A 12,203-nucleotide genomic window follows, 5' to 3' on the forward strand; every position below is an offset into this window, starting at 1 on the left:
ATAAATAATTTTGTTAAAGAAATCAATGTTAAATAAATAAATCAAACCGTAAACAGACTGATTTAGAGGCAGTGCTAAAATCTAAGATGGTGGAGATGCTCCTGGGCACTGGTGTGGATGCAGTTCGTTCTCTTTAATCAGTACCTGCCTGTTTGTTCTGCTCAGGTCTTTGTTTGCTTCCTCCTTTGATAATCTCCTAATCACATGCTTGAACTGCTGATGAACTCTGGGAACAATAACTAGTGTTAAAGTGAGCCAGTCTGTGGATATGTTAGTGGGATTAGTTACCAAACTGTAGTGTAGATGGGCTTTAACGCCCTTCAGTGTTATGCGTGGTGCTTATCTTTAGGTAGAAACACACAAAAGGAGCTGGAAAAATGTGAACTGTGTATACAGCTAGGTTTATAGAGAGCGCTGCCATATCACCAGTGTGGGATAAACACAGGAGCAAATGAAGCCTCCTCATACGGGGTGAAATGTAACCTATAAAATCGAGAAGCTCTTGATTTAAAAGTCCCTCACGTCACATTCAGTGTCACAGTTATCCCGACTTAAATCAAGCTCAAACTATTTTAAAACTGCATGTTAGATGGATTGGTGGTGAGAAAATCAATCTGTGCTTTCTGATTGAAAATCCCGAAGAATTCATTTGTTTTGTTTTTTTAAATATGTCATTATTTTGATCAGTCGTATGTATGGTGTGTATTTTTTTTTTAAGTTGGAAACAACAAACTGCGTCCTCAGAGCGGCAGCTTTCTTACAGTCTGTGCCTGTGAGGTTCGGAGCGCGGGGGGGAGGGTGGTGGAGGCAGGGTGACGGTAGTCGGGGCCTCCACGGGGTCATCCATGGGCAAGACCAGCCGCGTTCCCCGGATCGCCACTTCGTGTTCTGCCACGGAGAGCTCGTGATCCAGACCTTCATCGAAAGAACCCACACCACCCCCGGCGCGGGTGGTCGAGGAGTGCTTGGGGTTGACGGTGCGGGATCCGGACGCGTCCGTGCTGACGGTGACGTCGGCGTACATGGAGCTCACGCTGGCATCGTTCAGGATGAAGTCAGAGTCGTCGTCATGGAGCTGACCTTCATTCTGGTGAGCGGGAAGAGAAGAGGCGGCCGTGAATGCTTCCACACGAAACTTAATCAAAATCAAGAATTATCCTCGATCAGTATGAGTAAGTTTGCATGTACAGTACTGTGCAAAAGTCGTGAGTCATGCCTTATTTCTTTATGTTTTGTTGGGAAAATGGGAAATAGGTGCAGCGATTTACTGAAACATGTGAAAACATGCATGGAAACAAAGTGCGTGAAGTGAGTAAGTCAATATTTGGTGTGACCACCTTTATTCTTCAACACAGCCTGAACTCTAAGAAGCTTTCCTGTTATTTCTTTATAGTCTTTAGGAACAGTTCTCCAGGCTTCCTGAAGGACAACATGATCCCACACGGCTTTAATAATGTTGAGGTCTGGGCTCTGGGGAGGCCAATCCATGACTGAAAGTGTTTTATTGTGTTTTTTTACTCCATTGGCAGTGCGTTTGGGATCATTGTCATGCTGACAAATGAAGTTGTTGCCCGTAGATCAAAATCTGACCTGCTTTCATAATTCAATCAATCAATTTTGATAAGATCCCCAACACCACTGGCTGAAATGTAGCCCCAAACCATGACAGAGCCTCCACCGTGCTTTAAAGACGGCCGTAAGCACCCACTGTTGTACCCGTCTCCTGACCTCCTCTATACACATTGTTAAAACAGAAGTTTGCAAACTTGGATTCCTCACTCCATCAGAGCTGTTGCCACTGATTTCGAGTCCAGTTCTTGTGTAATTGGCATAACTCAGCCTTTTCTCCTTGTCACTCTTCCTTAAGAAGGGCTTCTTGTCAGGCACCCTTCCACTGAGACCATTACTGATGAGCCTTTAATGATCAAATGAAGGTCCAGATGGATGTCTCAGGTCCTGAGTCAGGTCTTTATTGATTTCTTTTCTATGTCCTAAAAATGATTATCAGATACTACGCATCTGCTTTAGATGTTTCTTTTAGAGTTAACACTTCTTCTTTAATCCTCAAATTTTCAGTATCCTCTGATATTTTTTAAAGGACATGGCACAGAAATACTAGTTTATTCCTGTCACATGGCTTTTTCCTATAGATTAAACTAAAAACAAATAGTGTTTTTTGTGACAGACTGCCTAAAGATACAATTTAAAATCTTTTTGTTTGCCAAGTTCTCTTAGTTTAGGTAAGTTTGTTCTGCTTGAATAATTCATAGATAATTTTTAAGTGTACTAAAAAAAAACAAAGAACAACTACAAAAACATTCCTCTGAAAATGGTCAGGAACATGGACTTCATTGGAAAAAAGGGAGTGAAAAAGCAGCCAATGTCAAAAGAAAAACTTTGAGAAGCCTTCAGAAAGTCTGGAGAACTATTTTCTCAAAGAGCACTTCAAAGAAAAAAAAAGTTACAAGAAAGCCTGGCTCCTTAGAAGGAAAACATAAATAAATGAGAGGTGGCTGAAGACTTTTACAGTCCTGTAAATCTGAATAACTCATAATTCTTTTTCATGTCCAAACCTCATAGGCCTGTGGGCTGGTGAGGCATCGAGCCAGTGGTCCGCAGCATGCAGGCAGAGTAGCAGTGAGAGGCGGACCGCTGTGTGTCAGGAGAGGTTTCAGGTAGCTGGTGAACAAGCTCGTGTCAAGGAGTGCACAATTTAACCATTTTAAAGCAGTCTGGTTCAGCTGTAACAATAATGACTCAACCAGGTTTTCAACCGCAGCAAGTAAAGGAATATTTCTGTTTCACAACATCACTGTGAAACTTAAAACACATTTTATGGTTTACTATCATTTTTTAGCTGAAATGTTCAAGTAAAAGGTTCAACATTTTAAAAACGCTTTTGTGAAAAGCACGATATAAAACATAGTAAAATAAATATCATCACTATCTCTGAACCTCCTGTGTTGTTACGTGCTAGAAGTTTGTAAAGAGCGCCCTCTCGTGGCCACAGGTGAACGCATCAGGCTGAAAGGATACTTGTGGTCAAAGTTGTACCATATCCTAAAAGGCCAGGCGCTCTCGTGTTTGGTGCTCCTCCGCTGTGACCCATCCAACGCGCCTGAATTCTGTTCAGCAGAAGGATGATAATGACATGGCGTGCATTTTTATTTCATCACAAAATCAGACAAATTAATACGGCGCTCAACACCAACTCACAGCGTTGTCTTGATCAGAGTCCACACCCACCCTAAAAAAACAAAACAAAACAAAAACATGTACTTTGACAAAGTTCAGCGGAGGTGATGCAGCACAAACAGTAAGATACACGGAGGCCGGCTTACGGTATGCTCATGAAAGATAGCATGGGTGTGGTGCCACCACCACAGATCCACACAGTGAAGAAAACGATCAGGAGCGTGGTTGAAAACATCATCTGACGGGCGTAAGTCGCTGTGTCTCGAATGGAAAGTGCAAAGGTCATCGCCCCACGCAGACCTAGAGGAGACGAAAAATAAAACAAGGATGGGTGAAAACGTTTTATTAATTATTGCTCATGTTGTGGATACATAGGCATATGTAAGCAAATAAGAACGCAAGTCCAAAGAATGCAAGTCATTCTGAGAAGACCGTTCGCGGTCAGGTTTAGGTTAAGTCTGCGGGAAACAAAGCAGATGCCCTGTAGTGTGAAAACAACTGGAAAAACCAGAGCATCTTTCACATATTAAGTGATGTGTAGCTGATCGTTGGTTGGAGGTGGACATTTCAGGCTCCAGATGTGCAGGTGACCGACGTCAAGTATTAAAAAAAGTTTGGTTTCAGTCTTTGTCACTTTCATTAAGTCTAAAGAGGCTTTGGTGTAAATAACTACAGCCTCTCTGTGAATGTGAGCCGTTTACCCTTTGAACTTTCACCAACAATATGCTAATAAAATACACAACTCCCACTCAGACTAATGAAAATGAAACTTCAACTGAATTCTTCTAGACGATAAAATCAAAACTGAAACATGTACACCCACTGTGGAAACAAATGAAAAATCCTCCTTCTTTTTAGGGGTTGCCACCGCACACTAGTTGCCTCTCCCTATCTCTAGCATCCCCCTCTGTCACATCAACCCTCTCCGTGTCCTCCTTCACTACATTGTCTTGAAGTCTGGAAGCCCCATCTTTAACATAGCTTTGTCCAATATATCCACCATTGCTCCTCTGCACATGTGCAAACCATCACAGCCTTGACACTCAAACTGAAACCACACCTAATGAATATTAACTATAACAGCTCTACAAGTCACTGAACTTTATTAACGTTCCTCTTTGCTGGTCTCTTCCTGTGCGCATTCCCCATTAAAGTGCGGCAGCGTGCCTTTTGTCCGTTTATTATTAACTTAATAAAAGTTAATAATAAATGCATCCTGTTCTTGGCTTAACTACTTCAGTTATTTCCTGGCAAGCTCATGTGCTGTGCGATGGTGTGGGCGTGTTTGCTTCTCCGACTGCTGGTATATGTAGCAATGCTAACGAGCAGTTTTCTCAGCGTACTTAATGAACCGTTGACATACATAACTGAAGGTTTAAGAGGAGAAACATGGTTTGAGTCCAAGCCTGATAAACAGCTTTATGCTAATGTACCTGCAAACATCATAACGTGCTGAAAGTTGTATCCGATCTTGTTCTTGCGGCCCAGGTTGAGGAGGAAGGACAGAGGGTAGATGTTTGCAGCCCTGCCCAGAAACACTGCCACCTACACAGCGCAGGAAGGTCAAGGACACAACACAGGAACTCTAACACTGGAATGGAAAATAATCACACGTAGACGTAAACACCAGCTCGGCGGTGACTAAGCTTTGATATGCTGATTTGCTTGTGTCCGTGATGTTATTTTTGGCCTTGGTTAAACATGAAATAGATGTTCAATTGTAATGGTATAAATATATATCAAAATATTTTTCAAGGCACATGAAACAAAAGGTTTTTATCATATATCCTGATGCACCGCAGAGCCACTGACTCTTTAACCACCAGCAGAGTAAAGGATACGAAGGCTCCGACAATGAAGAGAGGGTTGAAGACGTGCGACTGGAAGGAGAAGAGCGTCAGACCCATGTAGGAGAAGATGAAGTTCTCTGCCAGGAAGTTCAGCAGCTCAAACAACTGAAGGGGATGAGAAAAGCGGATATTGAATTTCATTTATATATGCTACTTCCCCAGTTTTTACACTTCCTTCTATTTGAAACAGTTAAAAATTTCCAAAATATTCTTGCGCACCATAAAATGACGACTCTGGAAGACCCAGAGTTCGGGAGAGGTCATTTAAAAAATGCTTGTCACATTTTCTAATGAAGCTACATTTCATGCGCCTGTTCTGCAGGGGCTTGCCAATCAAACATGTTAACCACTACACCAACAGAACATGCTTGTCAGTGACAGAATGCAGTGAAAATCAATAACCTGTATTACAGAGTCCCCTCATAAACATTCTTCCAGCTCGCACACTACAATGAAGCGTCAGCTTTTAATTAACTTTGACTGTGCATGAGATTGTGCATGTAGTTGCGAATCATCTGATGTTTTGGACATGTCTTCCCCTAGGCCTAGTCACGCAGGACTATAGGTTGGTTGGTGACCCACTGGCAACCTTTAGTCACTAGGGAAAATATGTACTCACTGTCCAGTTGGCGAATGATTAATGGAGGTTGTTGGCACCAAAAACCTCCTTGTGCTCGCTCTGGACAGATTCGCGCAGTTCACTGTAGTTTGCATGGAAGATGCAGATTTTCTGCAAATACTTTGCAGCTGCTGCCCGTGCAGTCGTTAAAAGAGACCTTCAAAGTAAAAGCTGTGCCTTACCAGCGCAAACTAAACATTTCAAAGCCGACGTAAATATTTTAAGATGGTTTTCAGACACTTGAAAGCCATTTCCCACATTTGCTTCTTAGACACTTTTTTTGTCATATCTCTATCTCAGTGCTGCTTTTGAGTCAGGTGACCACAAATTTCTGCGTGTCATATCACCTTTAACTCATCAGAAACACATAACTATGATAAACTCATATCCACAAACATCCTGCATTATCATGAACTGATACTGATGATTGTAGTAACTGGTTATTAACATTTAGTTGATATGAACGTGCAGCTTTGTGACGTCCTAGCTTCAACAGAAGACACAGAGCTTTGAGTTTGCAGGACACGGAGCAGTCGGCCACATCAGCTCCATCAGCTCACTGTTTCTGTGAATAAATGATAGCAGCTCGTGGATTTCTCAGAACTTTCTGCAAATTTGGCAAAAAGTATAACCAAGCTTGCGCTAATGCCCAAGAAGCAGAGAAGCTGTAAGTCATCCTTCCTTTCAAGATATTTCACAGATGTAATTCTTTGCAAACCAGATCTTTAAATGCAACAGCGCAGCAACAACTGCTGCTTGAAAATGAATTTAAAACAATGGGATCAAGCACATTATATAAGTTATACTGCATTTCACCTGTTTGGTCCTGTCTTGAGAGTCTGGTGAGAGATTGTTGTAGGTGTAGTGGGCCTGAGTGATCCCACAGAACAGCACAGCAACGACACCTGAAAGAACACACAGTCATCCCACATCAGCAATCGGAAAATCCAACGATTACCAAGCACTGTGTGTGTGTGTGTGTGTGTGTGTGTGTATCGTGTATTTGTTGACATGTTTCTTCATCAGTAATTGTATCTTAAGCCCACAAACTGTCCGCAGTAAGTTGCAGTTTTAGAAAACTGGGCATTTATTTTACTTACTGTATATATTTATTTTTACTCACTATCGAGAGAACTGAGCTGAGAGCCACAGTCAGCACAGACGGGTAGGAATCTACTGAGAGACAGACTAAATAGACATTGTTGTTGCTGCTGTTTTGTCATTTGACAGGACAAAAATGAATTCTTCAGTTAGACACTGGATAACTGGCACCATGAGAAGGCAAACAAAGCCTGTGTCCTTATCTAAATCTTCCTGTTTAGGAGAACAAAACTTCTAAATGTTATTATTAGTGTCCAAACAGATATTTGTAACCTTTTGTTGTTAATGCAAATGCTTGAACAGCAAGTGATAAAATTCCTTCGAATCCATCATATCGCAGCATGCCACACGCTCCCCAGAAAAGACAGTAAAACAGTCAGTTTTACTTAGTAGACCAGCAACTGTGTTTTAAATGAAGCTTCAGACTAACACAAGATCGATATCAGATGTCTTCTTGTGAAGACCAATGACTTCTCAGACCTGACTGATCTTTGCAAAATACTACACAGAGAAATACCTAAGAAACACACAGATAAGCTGACAGACTCTGTGCCTCCACAGAGCACTTAAATGACTCCTTCAGGGTAGTTTCCAGTGAAAGCATGTGTCACCAAGCCTGTGCACATACACACGCACAAACTCACAAGGTGAAACCACTATCTCCCACACTGCTGCAGCTGCTAATCAAATACGGAAGGCAGTGTTGTTACAACTGCATGCAGGAGACTTTGTTGCAGGTCTACCTGTGAACCCGCAGGCCTCCGCCAAGAGAAAGGTGCTCCAGGACATCAGGAAAAAGAGCGCCGTCTCCAACAAGGGGAAGTCCCGCAGCTTAGTGAACTTGGTGACGTGATGGAAAGTTAAGGGACCAAACAAGGAGGCGTGGCAACTTTAATACACTGGAAACAGGGAGAAACTGTATCGTTATTCATTTACCTCTTGTACACACCTGTGAATAAAATATGTCATGGTAAGAAACAAGTGAAAGGATATGAGGGCGGTCACAACTCCTGTAACAACCCCGAGAGCAAAAGAGCCGCTGAAGACGCCCAGAAAGACGCCGAAGGACTTCAACATGGCCATGGCCTCAAAGCTGTGGCTGTTGTCGCCTGCAGGCTGGTACGCCACAATGGAGCTGCAGGGAAGACAGAGAGCATGCACGCAAAGCCATTTAGAAGAAAAAAGGAAGTGGGGCTTTACTACAAAAAAGGCCTCACTAAGGAAAGGGAAGCTGGTCAAACACATGCTCACAAAATAGCGTCAGGAATGAAATCACAAATGCAGCAACCCAACTCCAAGAATGGCTTCTCTTACCAGTCTCATCATTAATACAGATGAACTTGGTTATGATTTGGACATATCTGCAAAGACTTCAAATATGTGGAGTTGGGTTTTACAGTCATAAATGAAAAAATAAAAGGTCTGGCATGCTTCATTTGAACTCTATCAGGTTAATATTCTGCAATAACCTTTAATGAGCCTAAATGACTAAAAACTTCATAAGAATAAAGGGTTTCCTGGTGATTCTAGAAATGGTGGGTGATCTAAAAATCAAAAATCAAAGTAGGAATGGATATGAAAGGGCTGCAGCGTCTCAGGAATGAAAGGGAGGGTGATGACGGATGATCCTGAAGCCTACCTTCTAATGTCTGAGGTTCTAAAATATTAACAAAAGCAAAAACCACGCAGTCCCCCTGACCAACCCACCCACCGAGGAGTCACTGTCTGGTTTTCTCCCAGCCATTCCTCGGACACCTCAGGTAACAGTGAGCTCTCGTTTCTTGCGGAGCGCACAGCTCCAGCACCATGCCTTCCCAGCTTTTCGAAGCGGAGGAGAACACTACATACATACGTACGTACGGGCAAGGCGATGAATGACACAGATGGGTGGAGACAGGTAAGCAGTGAAATGACAGGGACTGATGTTAGTATGATTAATGCGTGTACAATACAAAAAAGCCATTTCTGCCACAGTTAGCTCAATGCAAGCACAGGTTTTATGGGACTAATTAGAAAAGAACTAGAAATTATAATTACAACTGTATCTGTTCTTTCTGTCTGTAATGAATATGAAAAAACTGGCACTATTGGGAGCCCAACTGAAGAAATCAAACACAAAATTAACAGTTTTTCTTCTGCATAAAAAGTTATTTAACTCAGATTTAACTCAGGTTCCAACAGTTTGAGCTGAATTGTTCACCAAAATGTAATTACTTTAGCAAAAAGCCCCAGCTGATTGAGCCTAAACTGCTACAGCTTCAGAAAGAAACATTGCACCAATCATATCAACTAATATCTCTTAAAAAGCACTTATTGTTTTGTGGCGGGCATTAAAAATTGTTCGTTAATGTGGCACCAATGCTTCAGTGCGTCAGTAATACGTACGAGGAGAGGACGATGGCGACGGCATCGTTGAGGACACTCTCCCCAAACAGTAAAGCGTAGAGGTCCACGTCTACCTTTAGCTCATTGAAGATGGCGAGGACTGTCACTGAGACAGAAAATAAAGAGTATAAAACATCTAATTAATAACAGGAAAGCTGGCGAAAATGGAATCAGATGCTTATCTTCTCTGTTAATTTTGGATGTGGGTACCTACCAGGATCTGTTGCTGAAACGATGGCCCCAAAGAAGAGGCAATCAGTAAAGTAAAAATCTCCACCAAGCTGCCCCACGACTTTCATGAAGGACACAAAACCATACATGATCAGTCTAGGAGAGAAAAAACAAACAAACACTCAAACCACTACTATTCAGCAACAATCTGATCACATGTAGGAATGCAAAGTCTGCAGTGTGGTATGTACCGGGCCGATCTGCACCTTAAGGTAGGTGGATACTCTCTCTCACCATCTTCAGAGGTCTGCAACCTGGATGTGATCCTGGACTCCACCCTCTCATTCACATCATATATTAAATCCATCTCTGAATTTGCCATCTACCACCTGAAGAACATCTCCAGACTGTGGCCAGTACTCTCAGACTTTGCAGCTAAAACCCTCATTCATGCTTTCATCACCTCCCGCCTGGACTACTGTATCTTCAGAAATCAGCTCCTAGAGTTCTTACTTGTACAAAGTCCCAGTAACACATCACCCACACCAGCTCCTGGGAAAGTCTCATATTTCCTAAAAGATCTATCTCCTTGCCTACATGCTCTTGCTTCCCAGTATTTATCTGACCTTTTCCTCCGCTACACAAACCTTGGAACCAGCTACATAAATCTAAGTTACTATTGTCAATAATATCGTTGCATGGCATTATTTTCTGGCCTATTCTGAGCTAACTTCTGAGATGTTTACTTGACTTACCCGATAACAAAGCAGGATATAACTGTTCCGATGAAAGCATAGGCGAGGATGGAACCGATGTTCCTGAAAAAGTGTCTCTGAGAAAGACAGAGAGCAGGTGTTTATTTTAAGAAAGAGGCTACGAACAAATGAATAATCTTAAAAAGAAAACATTAAAGACAAATATAAACCCTTACAGCTATATATTTAATAACAGATACTTACATAAATCTTTATATAAAACCTTTTGACACTCTTACCCTTTTCAGACTGTAACCTGCATGGAAAATAATGGGAGGCAGCAAAATGTTGAAAAACACCTCTGGGTCAAAGGTCACCTGAGGAAAGCAGTAAGATTAGTTAGGCACTTAATTGCCATCCATCCATTTTCATTACATTATGAGACATACATATCTCGCTTAACAGACTGTTTAGTGTGAGACATGCACACTAAACGGCCAATACTTCAACCCTCCACCATCTGTTCCCTTGCCTTTCTCAGCATCTCATCGTCCTGCACTTGGTGACCTTTGCCCTGTCCGACTTCCCCCTTCAGAGTGTACTCATAGAACCGTCCGCTGACATTGACCAAGAGAGTGGCAGGACTGCCGTTAACGGCACAGCTGAGAATCACGTCGCTCATGCTTTGGGGGGCGTGGATGCCAAACCGCAGGATCACACCCACCAACAGTCCTTTGGGAAAGTGGAAAAAGAGAAAAGAGCAAGTGAAATCAGAACAGGCAGCACAGGATTTGAAGTTAACTATTATTTGAGGAGGAAATTAGGCTGAGATTGCATTCAAAACTGTTGAATCAACCAATACTGATAGGAGAATTATTCTTACAGAAGTGAGCTTTATTATTTTGAAAGGAAAGGATACTTTAATAGCTATAAATAGGAATTATAGGGCCCATCTCTAGTCATTTGTTTGCCATTTATTGTTGCAATACACTACCCATTATCGTGTATTCTGTTGCAACTGTTTTTTATTAGGGATATCACTCTGATTAGAAGTATGCTGCCCAAGATACGTGAGATTTACCTGTCAAATTATTCAGCTAGCATTAAAGCTACGTTTAATGGACTGATATGAGGGCTAGCTCGGTGTCCTTACCATAGATCATGGCAAGCCCTGTTTCGTGCAGGAACCTGAATCGGCGGTGTTTGAAAAGCCATATGGTTAGTATGGTGAGCGTCAAGAGCATTATGAATATCAGTAGGTAGGCACTGTCCTGTCGGTGGCTTTCCTCTGCTATCCTCTCAGTTGCGCCGTTGTCCATCGCACCGCCGTCGCCTTGGCTCCCGACGAGCAGGACTGTGAGCAGAAAAGGCAGCAGCAGCGGCGCTTTCGACGGCTTACCGCCAAGAAAGCGACTCCGTGTGAATCCCATTTTGTCTCTGTGTCCAAACAGTTACATTTGTTGTTATATTAGTGCTGTTTTTTTTTGCCGGGAAACAGCTGATTAGATTAGAAATTAGCTGGACCAGGGTAAATGACAGGTCCTTCCTTGCCGTTACCAAAACACTGGGACTTCCGGCTCTTCAAAATAAAAGCTCGTCACGTTGCTTAAGCAGTGTGAAGGGCAAAGTTGCACATAAACGCGTGAAGGTTGCACAATCAATCCACTCATAAAATACACTAAAAATGGACATGAAAAAAATGGAAACTGATAGCGTCGTTTAAAAAAGTAAGAAACTTGTAAATTATAGTGAATTTATATTAAAGCAGTATAAAGTCACAATAATTGATACCTACTTAAAGGAGGAGGGGTGAATATTAACACAAACGTGTGTGGCCTGTTAATATTTTAGCAAATTCTTTCAAGTTCCGCACTTAAAAAAGTAACCGTTGCTCTCTTTTTATTACTTTTTTCAAAGGCTATTTTTTCAAGAGGCTGAGATGATTAAATTATTTAAATTATTTAAAAGAAGTAAGTTAAAGGCTTACTCATTCTCTCTCACAGCACTTCCACACTCACACATGGCGCCACGTTAGCAGCAAAGCCTAACAGGTGCTGCAAAGCAGATTAGCACTGCTTAAATAGATCCAAGTCAGAGTTTTCAGATTAATTCTCTTACTATTGAATGCTGACACCCTCGCTCTGAATATGAGTAAATATAGCCCTGCTGTATTTATATCACTTCACC

The 12,203-nt window shown here is 42.0% G+C and overlaps 1 protein-coding gene across 2 annotated transcripts; it reads right to left on the bottom strand.

Moving 5' to 3' along the window:
* On the bottom strand, window positions 1-11,588 carry LOC102201501 (sodium/hydrogen exchanger 6-like). Of its 2 annotated transcripts, XM_005727805.1 has the most exons (17): window positions 11,170-11,588; window positions 10,549-10,748; window positions 10,316-10,393; window positions 10,077-10,153; window positions 9,365-9,477; window positions 9,151-9,256; window positions 8,477-8,605; window positions 7,759-7,900; window positions 7,509-7,614; window positions 6,481-6,569; window positions 5,037-5,150; window positions 4,629-4,740; window positions 3,342-3,495; window positions 3,217-3,247; window positions 3,037-3,125; window positions 2,574-2,679; window positions 1-1,087 (listed from the first exon to the last, which is right to left on the bottom strand). In XM_005727805.1, exons 1-17 carry the CDS (start codon window positions 11,444-11,446, stop codon window positions 758-760), a joined length of 2,253 nt encoding a protein of 750 aa, XP_005727862.1. In that variant the 5' UTR covers window positions 11,447-11,588; the 3' UTR covers window positions 1-757. The 2 variants fall into 2 exon arrangements, with proteins under 2 accessions (XP_005727862.1, XP_013764980.1); XM_013909526.1 differs by lacking the exon at window positions 8,477-8,605.
* Window positions 11,589-12,203: the final 615 nt, after the last annotated feature.

This window comes from Pundamilia nyererei, unplaced genomic scaffold (assembly GCF_000239375.1).
Source record: "Pundamilia nyererei isolate P.nyererei 1_Seehausen unplaced genomic scaffold, PunNye1.0 scaffold00026, whole genome shotgun sequence".
NCBI classification, from domain to species: domain Eukaryota; kingdom Metazoa; phylum Chordata; class Actinopteri; order Cichliformes; family Cichlidae; genus Pundamilia; species Pundamilia nyererei.